At 43.3% G+C, this 19405-nt stretch overlaps 1 protein-coding gene across 4 annotated transcripts; it reads right to left on the bottom strand.

The window, feature by feature from the left end:
* Window positions 1–726: 726 nt before the first annotated feature.
* ENOPH1 (enolase-phosphatase 1) lies at window positions 727–15491 on the bottom strand. 4 transcript variants are annotated; one of them, XM_039350877.1, is made up of 7 exons: window positions 15142–15483; window positions 12693–12745; window positions 10299–10400; window positions 8261–8463; window positions 6272–6404; window positions 4125–4248; window positions 727–2649 (listed from the first exon to the last, which is right to left on the bottom strand). In XM_039350877.1, the coding sequence occupies exons 4-7, from the start codon at window positions 8443–8445 to the stop codon at window positions 2510–2512; spliced, it is 582 nt and encodes a 193-aa protein (XP_039206811.1). In that variant the 5' UTR covers window positions 8446–8463; window positions 10299–10400; window positions 12693–12745; window positions 15142–15483; the 3' UTR covers window positions 727–2509. The 4 variants fall into 4 exon arrangements, with proteins under 4 accessions (XP_039206811.1, XP_039206809.1, XP_039206808.1 ...); XM_039350875.1 differs by lacking the exon at window positions 12693–12745 and having other exon boundaries at window positions 15142–15486; XM_039350874.1 differs by lacking the exons at window positions 12693–12745; window positions 15142–15483 and adding an exon at window positions 13461–13735.
* Window positions 15492–19405: the final 3914 nt, after the last annotated feature.

Below are 19405 nucleotides of genomic sequence, written 5' to 3' on the forward strand. Positions count from 1 at the left end.
GGCATGAGTTACAGCTGTAATTTTAACTTAAGTTGAGGACCATCTGTGTTTGTGTTTGCATTCTTTTCTTCATAAGCTCTGTAGTAGGCAAGGAGAAGAACAGAGCAAGATGGAGTAAGTAATACAGGTAGTCCTGGACTTATCACAATTGAGCCTAGAACCTATGCTGCAAGGAGAGAAATTTGTTCAGTGAGTTTTGTCCCATTTTACCGCCTTGCAATAGTTGTTAAGTGAATCATTGCAGTTGTTAATGTATTAGTAACATAGCTGTCAATTGAATCTGGCTTCCCTACTGATGACCCCAGGACGTTGCAACCATCATAAATATGAACTTGTTGCCATGCATCTGAATATAAATCAGGTGACTACAGGGATGCTGCAACGGTCATAAGTGTGAAAAATGGTCATAAGTCACTTTTTCAATGCTGTTGTAACTTTGAACGGTCGCTAAAGGAATCATTGTAAGTCGAGGACTGCCTGTATTGATGATCTGGATCTGGGCCTCAATAACAGACACCTGTCTGAGGAAAATTGGAATTAAGTCCCTAAAGGTTTAGATACAGGGCAGAGATTTCCTTGATCTGGACAGAATTGTCTTCACTGGCATACCTCTGAAATTGAAAAGATGTTGAATGAGCTATTGACAATGAAGAACAAAAATTGACTTTTCCCCTCACAAGTGCAATGGGCAACCACCTAAGCTGAAGCCACTTTCAGACACAAGTCTTCCACTTCAGTCATCGCTTTTATTTATAGGCAAGACATGCACCACAAGGCGACAATCCTATATTGACACTAACTACATCGGCAATATGGAACCATTCTCCATTAGCATCCAGGATGGGGAAAAATTTGTAAGCTCAATACGTGAGAATTTTCATACCATGTCTTGACTTTTCCAACATTGATGGTATAGTAGAATTCTGAGGATCAGCTACTCATTTGTGTGTTAACAACCAAGAGCTTTCCGCCTGGAAAGCAACAGCAAGACCAATTGAAACAATGTCAAATACTGGAAGGGCTGCCCACAACATACATACAGAGGACATTAAATTTCAGGATTAGATATTATGTGCTTGTTCCATTGTAAGACTCTAGGCCAGGGGTAGGCAACCTTGGCTCTTTTATGACTCGTGGACTTCAATTCCCAGAATTCCTGAGCCAGCCACGCTGAGGGGAAAGGGAGAGGTTTCCAAGCTAAGCCATGCTGGCTCAGGAATTCTGGGAGTTGAAGTCCATGAGTCATAAAAGGGCCAAAGTTGCCTACTCCTGCTCTAGGTAGCCTACTAGATTCTCTGGACATCTCCAATTAAACTGGGATGTTCTTGACACCTTATGATTTCAGTATTTCATCCAGTTATTTGCAGTTATTACAACAGGCCCATTTCCAGTTATTTGCAGTTATTACAACAAGCCTGTTTCCAAGCAAGGATGTAACTCTAAAGTATGTTGGCCAGATGGAAAAAAAATATTGGCGTTAGTTCCGTTCAACACAATTTGGGATTGTTCCCCTTACATCCTTAGTGAAAAGGAGCAGGATTCAGGGAGGCAGAACATTACGTATAGCAGAACATAAATGTGCAGCATGCTGAAGAGACAGATTTGGATTGCTGAAACACCCAGGAGCCTTTTAAAATAAGGAAGGAAGAGGTGTTAACATTGAGACATGCTTTGTCACTTTTGAAATGCCAGAGTCTGCACCATTGAAACCACACGAACCATCGGCTCTCCGTGGTACCTTCAAGTGCAATAGGTAAAATACTAACCTGCATATAGATATAGAATGCAATTTTCCAGAATTTGATCCGGGGGGGGGGAACCCCACCCCTTTCCCCCAGCTTAAGTATGATAACCTTTGAGCAGTCATGCAACTCTCGTGACCAGGATCAATCATGCCTTCCACATGCAAACATATTCCAGTTGGCAAAGCTTGCGTGTTTGATTTAGTTAATGATGCCTGCGCTGGTTTTCCTTCTCTTTCCAAGACCAATCGTTCGGAGAGCTCAGACTGCAAGATATTCAAATCACGGATCTAATCAACAGTCCGATTTCCCCTACGTTCACTCCAAACGAGAACGAAGAACGGAAGACTTTGAAAACCTGCAAGCAGGTTATGATGCGAATAAAAGATGGGAGTTTGTAGCAGACACCCAAGACACAGTCCGTAAGGAAAGTCTCCAGGGCTTGGCCCCTTGGAACTGAACGGGAGGTGGGATTCGCATCCCACCGGCTGACCTCAAAAAGGCTGGGGAACCTTCGGTTGAACGGTACCTCTTGAATCTTCCTTTTGAAAATCCAAAGTATAAATAAGTTCGACATGTTGAGAGCTTCCCTTTGCTGCAATCCCAGAATTGGTAGTTTTCCGTCAGGTTGAATTTTGTGTCAAGTGCCCAATATTTCTCTTTGTGAGAATCTCATCGCTGGCAGGAATGACAGTAAACGGTAAGGAGAATTTTCTCAGCTGCTCCTCTATCTTTCCCCATCCCTTCCTTAGTTCTAGATGCAAATTTTAAGCAGAGGGAGGCAGGAAGAGTTCGCTGAAAGAGGTTATGAGTCTGTAATACGATTTCTCATCGTCTGTCAGTCCTGCGTTGCCCGGCCGGATCACTATAGCCACGTGCATTTCCGCTTCTTCAGCAGCATCTGCTTCTAAAGGACACAAAGCGAGGCTCATTAGAAAGCACTGAACCGTCTACTTCCAGGGTATCACCTGTTCTGCCCACGTACGGAGAGTCCTCGACTTACAACCTCAATTGAGCCCCCAAATTTCTGTGACTAAGCAAGACATTTGTTAAGTGAATTTCGCCCCGTTTCTTGCCACAGTTGTTAAGTGAACTATTGCAGTTGTTAAATTAGTAACACAGTTGTGAAGTGAAATCTGATTTCCCCGTGTCTGAAGGTCACAAAAGGTGATCACAAGACCCTGCGACACTGCAACCGTCATAAATATGAGTCAGTGGCCAAGCATCCGAATTTTGATCACATGACCGTGGGGATGCTGCGACGGTCGTTTAAGTGTGAATCATTTTTTTTTCAGTGCCTCTGTAACTTCAAACAGCCACTACATGAACTGTTGTTAAATTGAGGACTCTCTGTACTTCCCATTTTCTTAGGAGCCACTATAGGTAGTCCTTGCATTTATGATGGGTCGCTTAGCGACCGTTCAAAGTTATGACGGACCACCTCCCAAAAGATACTTATGATCCGGTTCCAAGGTTCTCACGCCCCTCCCCCACGGTCACATGACTGCATTGTGGGTGCTCAGCATCCAGCCTGCATTTATGGCTGTTTACAGTGGCCCGTGGTTATGTGACTGCGATTTCTGGCTTGTTTGCTGAAGTATCTTGGCAAAAGCACCCCATGGCGGACAACAGGTTTCCTTAACACTTGATTCATTCGCTTAATAATTGTGGGTTCATTTACTATCGATGGTGATTCGCTTAACAAACACCTCCCCCAAAAAGTTGTAAAATCAGGTCGGTCACGTGATGATCCACTTTATAACCGTCACAACTTACAATTGTAATGGGCAGGCTCTATTATAGTCATAAGTCAAAGGCTACCTGTAAGGGCTTATCTATACAACTGGGGGGAGGGGGGAAAGCATACAGCAAAAAAATCCCTACATTCAAACCATTTCAGGCAATACTTTGGGGAGGGAAATGCTTAATTTGACAGCCCCATCAGAAACAGAAACAATCATGTTACTCTCACGTTTGCAAGAGAAATTTTTTTAAATGTGAAAATTAATTAAAACAGGGATATTCTCCTCTCTCTCTCTCTCTCTCTCTCTCTCTCTCTCTCTCTCTGCAATTTGAAACCCCAGCAATGTGGAAGTCACACAGCAGACTTGAGTGGATTGCAGTTGCCTTAAAATCTTGAACCCGGACAGATCCAAATTTCCAAATTCCACCTGGTGGTGTCAAACATTAAACCCAATCAGCTTTAGGTCCAAAGCATCTCCTCTACAGCTCTTCCCTAAAGGGGGAATTACATAATAGTTTTTGTAAAACTTTGGTCCACAGTGCTGTTGACCTTCAGGAGATGTGCTCTCATCTTGCCTCTAGCACCAACTAGACATGTATCCTCTCATCACACCAGGGAGCCCCCACCAGCTTTATTACCTTGAGTGACATCCGTCAAGAACAGTATGTTATTTGTGGCACATCCAATGCTTGCAGCAATCCGCTGATAGCTCTCACTGTTAACTTTAGGTCCTATCTTGGTGTCAAAGTGACCATCAAAGAGCTGGAAGCAGAACATTACAGAATAATACAGTTGGAAGGGACGTCCGATGCCTTCTATAGTCCAACCTCCTGCTCAAATAGCAAATCCTACACCATTCCAGACAAATGGTTGTCCAATCTCTTCTTAAAAACCTGACAAGCTGTTCTATTGATTAATTGTTCTAACTGTCAGGAAATTTCTCCTTATTTCTAGATTTGCTCTCTCCTTGATTAGTTTCCATCAATTGCTTCTTGTCCTGCCTTCAGGTGCTTTGGCTATTAGGTTGACCCCCTTCTTTGTGGCAGCCCCTTATATGTTGGAATATTGTTATCATGTCCTTTTTTTCATTAAACTTGACATTTCCAATTCCTGCAACCGTTCTTCAAATCTTTTAGCCTCCAGTCGCCTAATCATCTTTGTTGCTCTTCTCTGCACCCTTTCTAGAGTCTCAACATCTTTTTTACATTGTGGTGACCAAAACTGAATGTCGTATTCCAAGTGTGGCCTTACCAAGACTTTGTAAAGAGGTATTAACATTTCAGGTGATCCTGATTCTATCCCTCTGTTAATGCAGCCTAAGACTGTGTTGGCTTTTTTGCCAGCTGCAGCACACGGCTGGCTCATATTTAAGTGATTGTCCACTAGGACTCCGAGGTCCCTCTCACAGTTACTACTATTGAGCAAGTTACCCCCTATACTATACCTGACCTTTTTAATATTGTGGAGACCCAAACTGGATGCAATATGTATGTATGTATGTATATGTATGTATATATGTATGTACGTACATACGTATGTATGTGTGTAATAAAAATGTAAATGTTCGTTTGTTCAAAATCTTAAATCTCCGAAAGTTCTTCACTGATTGCTTTGAAATTTTGACACAATGTTGCATTCGAATACGCACGTGTTTTTATATACCTATATTATATAGATGTCACACCTGTGACAAGTAAAAACATGCTTTTTTTGAAAAACAGCGCCATCTGTTGGACGTAATCTCTATATCTGCACACATAATGGAACAACAAAAAATACTGTATCCCCACAAGCATTGTGAAATTAAACATATTACAAACATGCGCTTTCTCTTTTCTTTCTTGAGCCACAGCAACGGGTGGCTGGGTACAGCTAGTATGTATATATGTATGTATGTATAGGTGTATATATGTATATATGTATAATTCTTCCTATGTTTTATTCCCACAACAATCCTCTTGCGCTAATCTACATGGGACTCGCCCAGTTTTTATGGCTAAGGACAGACTAGAAACTCGGGATTCCTATGATCCTAATCCAACACCTTAAGCACCACACCACAATAGATGTTTTTGTAATATTACTGTTGTTATAGATGCAGAAAATGCTATTATCTGGCAGGGAAACACTGGAAGACCGTTTATGTGGGCAGTTGGTTCATCTTTTGACTGTACCACCCAAAGGTGCTTTTCCAAAAGGCAACTGGATTTTCTTCTTCTTCTTGTTTTGAAAACATGTTGCTTCTCTTCCATGAAACTTCTTCAGTTCTGATTGAACGGTAGGGAATGGAAGGATTTATATTCTTTGCAGTCATCTGGTCATTAATACTCTGAAATTGAACAGTCCCCTCTCAATCGAGGGGGAGAGATACGGCATCACCTATTTCCTGTGTACAACAAAGTTGTTTCAGCAGTCCCAAGAATGTCCCATACCCATTTACACTCTGATTCAGGGATTTGGAGGATACAGATAAAACCCCAAGTGACCTCAACAACTCTCAAGAGAACCAATGACAGATCTTCAAAGAGCTGGCCAGGTGACTGGAAAGAATATCAGTCCTTCCGCTCCCCACCATTCAATCAGAACTGAAGAAGCTTCTTAGATGAGAAGTGAAATGTTTTCAAGGAAAAAAACACAACAACGGATGCAATATTACAAAAAGAACCTGTAGTTCTTCCTATGTTTTACTCCTGTTAACATCTGGAAAGCTTTGGAAAAGCACCTTTGGGACAATCATGACTTGGATGATTGAGAATCTTCATAGAGATTTAGACTGTATACGTACCTCTAAAATATCACCTTCTGTAGAGTTTCCAAATAAAAGCTTCTGAGCTTCCACACTCCCAGAGGAATAAATATACACCTTTCTTCCTGCTTCTTTCCACTTTTTCACTGCGGGAACAACATCCTTAAAGAACCTGGAGTAGGGAGGGCAAAGTATGGAGGCAGAATTGTTGAAGAGGCAATGAAACTGCTTTCCTATTTTATGACATCACTGGGAGCTTATCCTAATCATGATCTCTAAGCAGCAAACAATAAAAGGACTATTGAAAAGCAATTAAATCATCCGTGGTAAAATCAGATCATCATCAAATATTCAAGGAAAGGCTTGAGCAAAAAGATTGCTTTCCAAAGATGAAGAAAACAGGGCAAGGGGGGTTGTGTCTTGTATAAATGTGGTAAAAGCATTTCAGAGACTAGAACAGGGGTCTTCAAACTTGGCCCTTTTATGACTTGTGGACTTCAACTCCCAGAATTCCTCAGCCAGGCACGTGTGCCTGGCTGAGGAATTCTGAGAGTTGAAGTCCACAAGTCATAAAAGGGCCAAGTTTGAAGACCCCTGGACTAGAGTCATTGTAGAAAATGCTAGTTTTTCTACAGGTAGTCCTCCATTTACAACTACAATTCAGCCCCAAATTTCTGTGGCCAAGCAAGACGGTACTTGAGGTTTGTCCCATTTTACGACCTTTCTCGCCACACCTGTTAAATGAATCACTGCAGTTGTTACGTTAGTAACACGGTGGTGAAGTGAATCTGGCTTCCCCATTGACTTTGCTGGTTAGACAGTCACAAAAGGGGATCATGTGATCCCCCAGGACACTGCAACGTGTCAGCTGGCAAGCAACCAAACTTTGTTCACGTGACTGTGGGGATGTTGCAATGGTCACAAGTGTGAAAGACGGTCGTAAGTCACTTTTTTCAGTACTATCGTAACTTGAAGCGGTTGCCAAAGGAATGATAGTAAGTTGAGTCGAGTTACAAGTTTAATGGCGCCTGCCCATTCCACTCGGAACTCAAAAACTTGTAGAGTGAATCTCCTACCTCAAACAAGATCACTCCCTTCTTGTTAAACCTCATGCAGCTCGTTAAGTGAACATGAGGTATCTCGGAGGGGAAGGCCATGGAGGGCCTAGTAATAGAATAGGCCTCCCTGCCCCACTAAGATACCTCATGCTTCCCCCTCCCTTCCTGTTGCGCCAGACTCACCTGGAAAAGATCCGACTCCTCTCTGCCACGGTTCCTGCTGCCGCCTGGATCCGAGGCCAGCAAATGCTTCCACAGTCCCCACACGGCCCAATCTGGGCTCCGGAGGCCTTTTCCAGGCTGCTGCCACCTGGATTGGGCTGTGGTGGGGGGCATGGAAGCATCCGTTGGCCTTAGATCCGGATTGCAGCGGCCTGGAAAAGGCCTTCAGAGCCCGGATCCGGCCTCCAGAGGCACGCGGAAGCATCCCCGGCTTCAGTTGCAGAGAACAGAAGCCTAAAGTACCATGAGATCACGTGAGATCAGTAGTGTGAGATCTTGCCCCACTGATCCTGCGTTACTCTAGGCCTCCATTCTCTGTGAACGCACCGAAGATCTGGAGCAGCCAAGAAAGCAAAGGATCTTGATCTTCGCAGGGTGAGTATTAAAGGCCTAGTGCCTGGGTAGACTCGGGGAGGGAGGGAATAACCAGGGTGAATGTTGCAGTGCCACTGCAGTTGCTCGTAAGGGCGAACGACTACCATAGTGCTGCAACATTTGTAATTTCAGGACTTGTTCGTTAGTACTAGGGGGCGCTCATCATGTAACTTTGAACGAGCGTTAAGTGAATGCTCGTAACTCGGGGACTACCTGTATTAAATCACCCGCTGATAAAAAGAGCCAAACATTCCATCCCGGCCCCTTTTGATGACATCATATGAGTGCATTACCTCTTTTGATGATGAAAGAAATTATGTATAAAGCAGCCTCAGCCATAAAAGGAGTCTGCCCACCACAAAGAACTACTCACTCTCCCTTTAAGCAGCCATTTTCATAGGCTGCTCTCCACATATGGCCCTGAAACTGTTTCAAAGCTGTGGTCTTCCTATCCAAAGACATCTGCCAGAGGACATTGTCTATCACTGCCTGGATGACCCGTTCAACCTCTTCTTCCCCATCCCTGGTTTCCAGTGGGATAGGCACCACTCCCTCCATATGAGAGTCTTCTTCAGCCTAAGGAAATCAAAACAAAAAGCAAGAAAGGTCATAGCCTAAGGAGATACATCTGGCAGAACCCAGAAGAAGGGTCTTCTCTGTGGTGGTTCCCTCCTTTTGGAATATCTTCTTTTCAGAAATTAGATTAGCCTCCACGCTGACCTTTTCGTAAGGCCCTGAGGATTTGTTTTTTTTTCCAGGGGGTCTGGGGAACCAGAGTGGGATGGTCTCCATCAAATGGCAACAGCACTTAGACATAGACATACACCGCTTCATAGTGCTTTTACAGCCCTCTCTAAACGGTTTACAAAGTCAGCATATTGCCCCCAACAATCTGGGCCCTCACTTTATTGACCTCTGACTGTGTATAGTTGCCTGGGGGTAGGTGGGTGGGTTACTGTTTTTTTTTTGAAATTTTATTTTATATACTGTGTTTTTATTGCTTGCAAGCCACCTAGACTCGCTATGAGTGAATAGGTGGCTATATTAATTTTCTAAATAAATAAATAACATGTCAAGGGTGTTGGGAATTCTAAGTGATGTTTCCAGCAGGAATGCAATGGAGAGCCCTCCCCCCCAAATAGTTCCTGCCTTCCACATAACTTCTTGCTTCTTCTTAGGCTAACAAGCTCACCATTTTTATTTCCTGAGAATGCCAATAGCTACCTTCACCAATCTGGATGTACTCCAGATGTGTGGACTTCAATTCCTGGAATATTTAATATGAACCTTGCTGGTTGAATTCTGGAAGTTGAAGCTCACGTCTGCAGAGGACCAAATTTGGGAAGCACTGGCCTATGCCGGTTCCAGAAGCGTTCAAGCAAATCACAGTAAGACCCAAGGCTGGTGTTTTGCTTTAATTCATGCCTTCTTGCCATGCAAGTAGTTTAAAATTTTTAAAAAAATACTATTAATCTCATTCATCATAAGCCTTATTTTTAACAGTGTGATTACAGAATCGTAAAAAGGCAGGTTTCTGCATTTTTCCTCTATGCCATTTCTGTGCAGGTGTGTATGCAATTTTTACATAGATTTAAAAGGGAAAAAAATGAACCTCCTACTAGACTTGTGTGATTTCCAATACACAACTCACGGTCCAGCCTTGTAACAACTTCCCACTCCTCTGGGAAAAATAAAAATTGTCTCCAGGTGATCAGGTTTTGAAGGGGGGAAAAATATTCTGCCATACCTCATTAATGTATATATTTTGCCAGCAATTTGGCAAGTCAGAATTTATGAGAGTTGGACGTTAGCTAGGAAGTTGGAAGGAAAGAGAAGAAGAGGTCAGCCAATAGCAAGACGGATGGACTGAATTAAAGCAGTAACCAGTGCATCATTTGAAAACCTGAAGGACAATGGAAGAAAATCTATCAAGAGGGCTGGTAAGAGTCCTGCGGGGTGAGGCGAGACAAGGCGAGGCAGGGCAGGGGTGCCATTGTCACAGGGCAAGGTGAGGCAGGGGCCGGGGCGGCTGCTGCCTGACCCCATCAGCCCCCGCAAACAGAGGCCAGTAAGCGCATGGGTGCTGGGACGCATCCGGCCATGTGGGACCTCGGTGAGTTAGCGGGCGGCTGGTTGAAGAGGATGGTTGCCATCTCCGGGGCAAGGCGCACGTGCCCACAGAGAGGGCTCTGAGTGCTGCCTCTGGCACGCGTGCCATAGGTTCGCCACCACTGGTATAAGGTCTCCTGCCTGAGCAGGGGGTTGGACTAGAAGACTTCCAAAGTCCCTTCCAACTCAGTTATTCTGTTGTTTTGTCATTCTGCCAATAACCAGACTGGCATGAAAAGAGCCAGAGTTGTGTTAAGATAGGCAATAAATAAATAATGAAGAAGAGATGTCCAAAGCTCTACCTGTTTTCTCAGTAGGCCAACATCTTGCTGGCACTCTTCTTCTTCCCAGTGGGTGTCTAGATAATCTCGAATATTTTCCCTGATGTAAGGAAACAAAATATCCTGGGGACACAACAAAAACATATCGGTGGTTTAAGTTACTGTGGACATATGTATGGAAACAACATCAAACCCTCAGGGCATCTTCAAAAGCATTGATTATCCAATACTGTTAATTTAGTCACATCACCAAATCTATGCAATCTAATTCTCCGAAGAGAAATTTAAATACAATAGGTAGGAAAATAGTGAAAATACTTGTGAGCACAACGGTGAAAAAGAGACAGAATTATTTCTGAGAGTAAACACATATTACTAAATGCAGGGTTTTTTTTCTTTTTTTTGCAAAGGGGTCAGTCTTTCATTGTTAAAAACAAATCAAGAATCTCTTCGTATTGTGCACACTGTCTAAATATGCGATAACAAATGTGTTAGTTTTTAAAGCTCCTGATTGATTTGGCTGCAAAAGCCCCACAATAATTAATAAATTCAAAACAGGCCCAATGGGAAAAATTTGACATACAGGTTGACTTACAACCACAATTGGGACTTGTTGCTAAGCAAGGCGGTTGTTAAGTGAATCACCACCAATTTTATGATCTTTTTGCCACTGTTAAGCAAATCATTGCAGTTGTTAAATGAATCACGCCGCCATTAAGCGAATCTGGCTTTCCCCATTGACTTTGCTTATTGAAATCCAGCTGGGAAGGTCTGAAATAAATCATGATCTGCTATAAATTACAGGCTGGTTACCTCAAATTCTGATCACCTGATTGTCCAGATGCTATGATTATAAATAGCAAACTGGAGACAAGTAACTTTTTTCAGCGCCGTTGCAACTTTGAACGGTCGCTAAATGAATGGCTGTAAGTCAAGGTATGGCAGTGATGTAAGACAGATTCCTCCGTCATACTTTTTTCTGCTCCAGCAGACCATGTGCCTTTCAATTAGCTGCATAATTAAATGCTGAATCAGCCACTGTAAGTGCTATTCTTAAACATCAAAAAGAGGATAATTTGAGGCACAGCTACATGAGATAGAACTAAATTAAACTAAGATTGATCATGTCTGCTAGATCTTCATGTCCAGGTCTACTGGGCTTGCTAAGTGACCATGATGTGACCTTCATGTTAAATAAGTAACGTATGTTAAGGTTGGCTGCTCGGGCTTGAAAAGCAAATCGTGGGGAAAATTAATTCTATATAAAAAGAGACCTTCTTAAAGTTATTAAGGTCAATTGAAACAAAGCCGAGTTTTATGCAACCAAAAGTGATAACCTCCATCTCTGCTTGACTAATTGTGCTGAAGATCTATTCATGCAGTGGACTGCAGCAAACACTACTTTGGCGGTAGATGTGAGATGTGTTTTTAAGACAACATAGTTTTCGAGGAATGTGATTCACTCCTTATAGTGAGTTACCTTGAAACAAATTCTATACCAATACGCATTCTCATCCAGAAACTCTAGATCAGAGACCCTTGCCTGCTTGTAATACAGCCACAGAATATATAAAATGTAAACAAATAAAAATAAAGGATGTGTGTGTGTGTGTATGTGTATGTGTATGTGTGTGTGTGTGTATATATATATATATATATATATATATATATATATATATATATATATATATATATATATTTTCTCCCACCCAATCAGTTCATACCCCCACTGGCAGTTAAAAGGAAGAAACAGCTAAGACCACACATTGCTGCTCGAAGCACGAAGCTGAAAACACCAGCCTGAAGATGACGAATGGGACTTCGTCGAAACGTCGCCAAGACACTTCCAATTTTACGCAGGAGAAAACCCGAACAACCAAAGACCTACATATATATATATATATATATACACACACACACACACATACATACACACACACACACACACACACACACACACACACACAATTATATATTTTGTATGTGGCCCAAGACAATTCCTCTTCACTCAGTGTGGCCCAGGCAAGCCTAAAGGTTGGATAATGGTGATCTAGATATGGAGTCTTCAAACTTGGCCCTTTTATGACTTGTGGACTTCAACTCCCAGAATTCCTCAGCCAGGCACACTGGCTAAGAAATTCTGGGAGTCCACAAGTCATAAAAGGGCCAAGTTTGAAGACCCCTGATCTAGATGCTTATGCGGAATAGACCTTCTGGAAGGAAAGATGATAAAGACAGATCTCTTCCAATAACTTAAGAGAACAATGGAGCCCCAAATGTTTGCTAAGCGAAACATTAAGCGAATTTTGCCCCGTTTTTCAACCTTCCTTGGCACAGTTGTTAAGCGAATAACCGCAGTTAAGTTAGTAACATGGTTGTTAAGTGAAACCTGGCTTCCCTGTTGACTTTGCTTACCTCGTGGCTTGACTACTGCAACCAGCTCTACATGGGCTGTCCATGAAGACCACCTGGAAGTTTAAACAGATCCAGAATGCAGCAGCGCAGGCAGTAATTGTCATGCCTCAATATGCCCATGTAGCTGCACAAGTTGCCAGTTTGCTTCCAGGTACGGTTGAAGGTGCTGCCTATTAAGCCCTAACATGGCTTAGAGCAGGGGTAGGCAACCTTGGCTCTTTTATGACTCGTGGACTTCAACTCCCAGAATTCCTGAGCCAGCCATGCTGAGGGGAAAGGGAGAGTTTCCAAGCTGAGCCATGCTGGCTCAAGAATTCTGGGAGCTGAAGTCCACGAGTCATAAAAGAGCCAAGGTTGCCTATGCCTGGCCTAGTTACTTGAAGGAACACCTAACTCCAATAGTATCTATTGGACCTGGAGTGTCTTCTCCATAGCAGTACCTCCCCTCACCATTACATAATCTGCATCAATTGTGCCATTGTGCTGCAGTCCATAATTATTTCTTTCATAGTTGTTACTGTGTGACTTTTTTTCCTTAAATGGATGGGGTTACTTCAAGGTGGATTGCAGTACAAAGCATGTGCTAAGTGAAAAGACTACATACTTTGCAGACCCTAGAAAGAAAACAACAGCAGATCCCGGCTTAGAATATTATTGGAAGAAAATCATCCTCTAATCAGAAAGCGGATTCCTAGCTATTATGTCTTCATGTCTTTCCACGGTAACAAGCCCATAGAGGCACTGCAATTTATTGCCCAATAAACTTACACTGGGCTGTTCTGGTACTTGAAAAGTCAATGCGGTTAATGTGTTAGACTGGTATTGGAGAGATCCAGGTTCAAATCCACCCACAGGCATAGAGGGCACTCTCTGTCAGTCCAATTTATCTCTCAGGATTGGTGTTGTGGAAAAAAAATGGGAAGGCAGATATAAAACATAATTTAATCATTTTTTCCATTGAAATGCAACAATATTGCTTTAGAATCTCACTAGGCAGTGAATTGCACTACGGCAGTAGTTCTCAACCTTTTTAATTCTGCGACCCAACCGGTTGTAAGTCGAGGACTACTCAACTGGTGCAGCATCGTTTGCAGAATGAGACTTTTGGAGGGCTCAGCAGGGCAGAGACAGCCTGGACTATTCCTATTGGCTTTTGAAAGCCAATAGAATTAGACTCTATTCAAGAGTCTATTCTATTGGCTTTCAAAAGCCAATAGAATAAAAGGGAGTAGCACAGCTAAGGAAAAGGGGGAAAAAATGGCGGACTGCGTTGTTTGGCGACCCCCTTGAAATGGTCGTTCGACCCCTAATGGGTCCCAATCCACAGGTTGAGAACCACTGCACTAAGGTATCATTTAATAGTGCTTTACTAATGTCTCAGAGTTGGCTGGTTTCACACAACACACTGCATCAAATCATATCCATCTACCCATCCATCTTTTTAGCCCAGCCAAATTTTGCATAGATTAGTATTATAGATTATCAGAAAACATTTGACTGCATAACAAATATGAGATTTAAAAAAGAATCTTTACAGTATATAACACAAAAGTTTTTTTTTTAAAAAAAACATGACTCACATACCGGTAATTCCATCTTCCCTTAAGTTATAGCTACCAAACAGTTAATCATTTACCTAATTTCCTTCCCATGTGAGAATGGCTTTACAGGAAACCTGCACACATTCAACCCAGCACTTTTTAGAAAGAACAGAGTTAAACAATGAATACTGTACTGTCTCCAATTAAAAAACATGATCCTACACCAATCGTTTTTCAACCTTGGCAACTTTAAAATGGGTGGACTTCAACTCCCAGAATTCCCCAGCTAGCAATGACACTGTCCTACACTGTCATTCTCATCCAAACCACAGGAAATAGATACACAGACACAATTTACATCCTGCCTTTTATTTTGTACCACTCAACGCAGCCTACTAATGCTCTTTCCTTTTCAAACAAAAAAACAGCCCTGCAAGGTAGATTGGGCTGAGAGAGAGAGAGAGAGAGAGAGAGAGAGAGGGAGAGAGAGAGAGATTCAAACTAACCCAGCCAGCTTCAGTGCTTAAGAGAAGAATAGACTAGAATAGAGCTGGAAGGGACCTTGGAGGTCTTCTAGTCCAGACCCCTGCTCAAGCAGGAGACCCTATATTATGGAATTCAGAGTCTGCTGGGTTATAGCCCAGCATCTTCACCACTACACTAAACTGGCTGCGCCCTCAACAGGTGTGGGGCAAAATCCTCACGTTTCTCAGGGAAAAAAGGCGGCCAGATTGAAGGACATGCGCACCCAAGAGAAAATACCGACGGACGTTCAGTTTAGGCAGGGCAAAAGGCAGCTTCCCGCGAGAGGAAGACACGGGTTTTGCAATAGCCCCGTCTACACACGACCCCCCCCCCCAAAAAACCCCTTTCCTACCAGCCTGGGAATCGCAACGCAGGCAGCTCACCTTGACAAACGTGATCGGAGTGGTCGTGCCTTCTATGTCGAGCAAAAACACGCTGACTTCCGCGGGGACCGTGAACCCCACCATGTCCCCGGCTGGAAGCTGCCCCGATGTCCGCGAGCCCCGATCTCCCCGGGGGACATACGCGAACCAGGAATCCCGGGGATCGGGGCCGCTGCTCTGCAAAAACCTCCCCGGCAAGCTTGGGAGACGGAGTTCAGACAGACAGCGACGCCGCCACGGTCTTCCGCGAGCACGGGCGGAGGGCGGAGACCCACGTGGCTGGAAGCGGAGCCGCCGCAGCACCCGGATCGCGGCGCTCTGATTGGTGGCCAGAAATGGGGAGGCGGGGGGGGAGAGAAAGTGTATGTATTGGGGGGGGGGGTTGTAATCGCCTATGCGGGCGGAAAGAGAGAAAAAGCTTTGAAGGTTGCAAGTGGGCGGCCGGTGGTTGCAAACCGCGTAACGCTGCACGCTTGCCTAGTTCTTCCTTGGTTTTGTACCTTGGCTCAGTCGCGGTTGAAAGGCTTGCATGCGGCTCCGAGGTGTGCAGGCGGAGGAGCAAAGGGCCTTTTTCCGGCCTAAGGAGGCAGTTACGTAGGATAGGAGTTTATTCCTTCGCGCCCGGGACTGATGCCACGAAAGGAGGCTGCAAAATTCCCGGGCTTTACAGCGGAGTAAAAAAGAAGGCAAGCTGATCCCGGGATTGTTAACGATGATCCCTTGCAGCTGTTAAAAGGGAAGGGGAAATGGGCGTGCAAACGCGATTGGGGCCCTTCGTCGTCTCTCTGCCAGACGACTCCGTGCTCATTTCTCCCCCCCCCCGGGAGAAAAGGGACTCGAAGCGGTTCGAGGAAGGAGTGTTTCCCGAACTCGGTGGAGGTTAAGAACCCGCGCGTGAAGGTGCACGCCCCAAACGACCATGTTGTGTAAGACGAGCGGCCATTTTCCCACCGCGTCTGTGTGTGTGTGTGTGTGTGTGTGTGTGTGTGTGTATGGTGTGTAAAATGGATCAAGCCAGGGGCGAAGGCGTCTGCGTGCTGAGGAGCCGGCGCCCGGTTTCTCGCAGGAAAAGATACGTTATTCAAAGTTGCCCGTGGAACGGCAACGCTTTGCTGGGCTTTGGTGCTGCCCGCTTCCCCAGCGACCGTTTTGCACGGGGGGGCTACGCGATCCGTGGAATTGGCCCTGCGCACTTGGAGAGGGGGGGGTGTCTAGGTTGGGCTAAGAAACCAAATAGCTGACACCAGCCTTTTAGGGGATAAGAACAGGAAGCTGCCTTGCGCATCTTTTAAATCCGGCTTTCCGATTCGTCTTGCAAATCCTCCGAGTCTAAAATGTCTTAAAGCAAACATTTGTCGACGCGCAGGGAGGCTATTTTAAGCTCTAAATCATAATTACCAATGGAGAATCTCTGTTTGGAAGGGTACCTACCTGCTCCAAAGGAAACGGGGAAAAAATGAACCGAATAAGCAAACACCTATTCACAGTTTGACTCCCAGACGTTAAATAAATAAACCACGTTGACTTTGGCAAATGGGGGCATCTAAAGACGTTGCGCCTGCCATTGTGTTGGTAAAAAAAACAGCCCCAGCATTATGGCAGTGAAACCCCCCCCCCAGCATGTTCTTAAATTTCCAAATGTGCCTACAGGTAGTCCTCGACTTAACAAAACCATTCGTTTTAGTGACCGTTTGAAGTTACAGTGGCACTAAAAAAAATGACTGTTCCATACTTACAACCGTTGCAGCATCCCCATAGTTACATGATCCAAATTCGGATACGTTGCAACTGGTTCATATTTAGGATGGTTTCAGTGTCCTGGAGTCATAGAATCACCTTTTGCAATCTTACAAGCAAAACCAATGGGGAAGCCAAATTGACTTTACAATTGTGTTATTCACTTAGCAACTGCAGTGATTCAGTTAACAGCTGTGGCAAAAAAGGTCGTAAAATTCAGCAAAACCTGTCTTGCTTAGCAACAGAAAATTTTGCTTCCATTGTGATTGTAAGTCGAGGACCACCTGTACTGGGGGTAGATTGAAGATCATTTTTTTCCTAGGTATAATCTAACCTTTTTGCCTCTTTTGGAAGTTCCAAAAACATAAGGGCCTTAAAGCGTTGTACCTCTCTTCGTTTTTAGGGATATGGACCAGACATGCCTTAGCTTCATGTATAACCTTTGTAAGTTTAATAAATACATTTGCACCTGCCACTGATGTGATTCAGTTTTTGTAATCGTTAAAAGATCTATCAACAGTTTGGCTAAAAAAAACCGGGTATTGGTGATTTTATTTTTGGATAGCTTCACATATACAATGGAATTTTCTATACCTTTTCTAGACAGTCATCTCCCATCAGAGACCTTCAAAATGTGGGTAAACATTGGCATCCAGGCTTGGCCATGGGGATGATGGGATACAGAAATGGCTATAGACTAGAGGATGCATTTTGCTTCCTCTTTTGTTGTTCAGTTTACTTAAGAAATTTGAGATCCATTAAAACTAATATGTGACCCGCATTCATTTTTATATTTTACTCTGATTTGATTGTTGTGAGAGCTGCCCAAAGTAGTTGATAGTCAACTATGTTGAAGGAAAAGTCTTCATCATGATTCAGTCCAAGCCGGGAATAAACAACATGACGACTGCTTTAGAAAGAAGGTTGCAGTTTATTGGAGAGGAGAGCCAGACAGAAAGATGGGGCTTTTGTTTGGAGTTGTTTCCGGTTTCTGTTTGAGGCTTTGTATTTCCTGTGTCATGTATTCTGACCTGAGTCTGGGTGTGCCCTTTGGCATCTGTGGGTTAATCCTATTATGTCCTGTTTAAAAGTTTGGGTTTAGGTGTCTTTGTCTTCCAAAACTTCGACCTGGGGGCCTCCTGGATTATTTACATCTGCATTTCTACAGAGCTGGTTTCTGCTTGGGGGAGACTTGGGGCTATTAAAAAAACTGGGCATGCTTTTCTGCCTCTTTAAGATCCTTTGAGGAAATACATTTTTCTGCTCTTTTAATATTTCCTTCTCTGGGGGGCTGACTTCCCACAACTACTAGAATATTTTTTTTTAAAAAATAGTATTTTTTTGGGGGGGGAATAATGCTACCATTAATCCATCAAAAGCAGAAGCTGCTTTTGTGTCCACTTATTTTTTAATTTAATAATTGTGTCCAATTATTCTTTTACACTCCTCTATTTAGAGGTGACATTTACTTCTAAATACTCTCTCCAGAAGTATGGATTTTCCATCAGTTTTGTAGGGGGAAAGGGCAATGTGTCACTTTGTCACTTTTCCAAGGAAAACAATTATGTGTGAGACAGCCATCTCCTATTATGGAATATAATGCAGACCAGTTATCTCCTAGGCCAGTGGTTCTCAACCTTTTTAATGCCACGACCCCCAACCGGTCGTAAGTCGAGGACTACTCAACTGGTGCAGCACCGTTTGCAGAATGGGACTTTTGGTGGCTCAGCAGGGCAGAGACAGCCTGGACAATTCCTATTGGCTTTTGAAAGCCGATAGAATTAGACTCTATTCAAGAGAGTCTATTCTATTGGCTTTCAAAAGCCAATAGAATAAAAGGGAGTAGCACAGCTAAGGAAAAGGGGAAAAAAGTGGCGGACTGCGTTGTTTGGCGATCCCCGTGAAATGGTCGTTCAACCCCAAATGGGGTCCCGACCCACAGGTTGAGAACCAATGTCCTAGGCTCTTTGTTATATGTCAGCCAAGTAGAACAGAAATAATTTAAAAGCTATTACACATGTGTAATAAGAGCAGATTAACTTTAGTTTAAATTAATCCATAAACATTAAATCATTTGAAAAAAAATGTTGAATAAAATTATCTTTTAGCACACCTAAAGAGTTCGAAGCAGGTACACAGATATTCAAAGATTTTCATTTTATTATTTGCAAATGCCAGTCAGTATAGATGCAAAATAAACCTTTAATTTTTTTTTGAAATTAGGTGATACATCCTAATATATATTCTAACACTTGGTCTGTGATATTCTTCCTTAGACTTTCAAAATAAGATGTCCTGTCATATGGCCTGCAACTGCAGATGAAACATGCAATCAGTGGTTGTAGTAAAAAAAAACACCCTGGACAATAGAAAATGCATCCTTGAATAAATACTGTAGAAAGTATCTTGTCAAATAATTCCTCCTTGAACCAATAACATAAGAAAATTAACAAGGGTTAGGCAGTTTCTATACCAAACCCCAATAAACAAAACAACTTTGAGACTGCAAGGGCTCCTTCAACAGGGT

The sequence above is a fragment of the Crotalus tigris genome, unplaced genomic scaffold (genome assembly GCF_016545835.1).
Source record: "Crotalus tigris isolate CLP2741 ecotype Arizona unplaced genomic scaffold, ASM1654583v1 scf7180000018362.2422785, whole genome shotgun sequence".
Classification (NCBI taxonomy): Eukaryota; Metazoa; Chordata; class Lepidosauria; order Squamata; family Viperidae; genus Crotalus; species Crotalus tigris.

Coding starts and splice junctions, on each gene's coding strand:
- ENOPH1 (XM_039350874.1), bottom strand. CDS start 13,550: ATGCCTGTGGGTGGATTTGAACCTGGATCTCTCCAATACCAGTCTAAC. Junction 10,401..13,460: donor AAGTACCAGAACAGCCCAGT/GTAAGTTTATTG, acceptor TTGTGTCCCCAG/GATATTTTGTTTCCTTACAT. Junction 4,249..6,271: donor CAGAAGGTGATATTTTAGAG/GTACGTATACAG, acceptor TTCTGCTTCCAG/CTCTTTGATGGTCACTTTGA.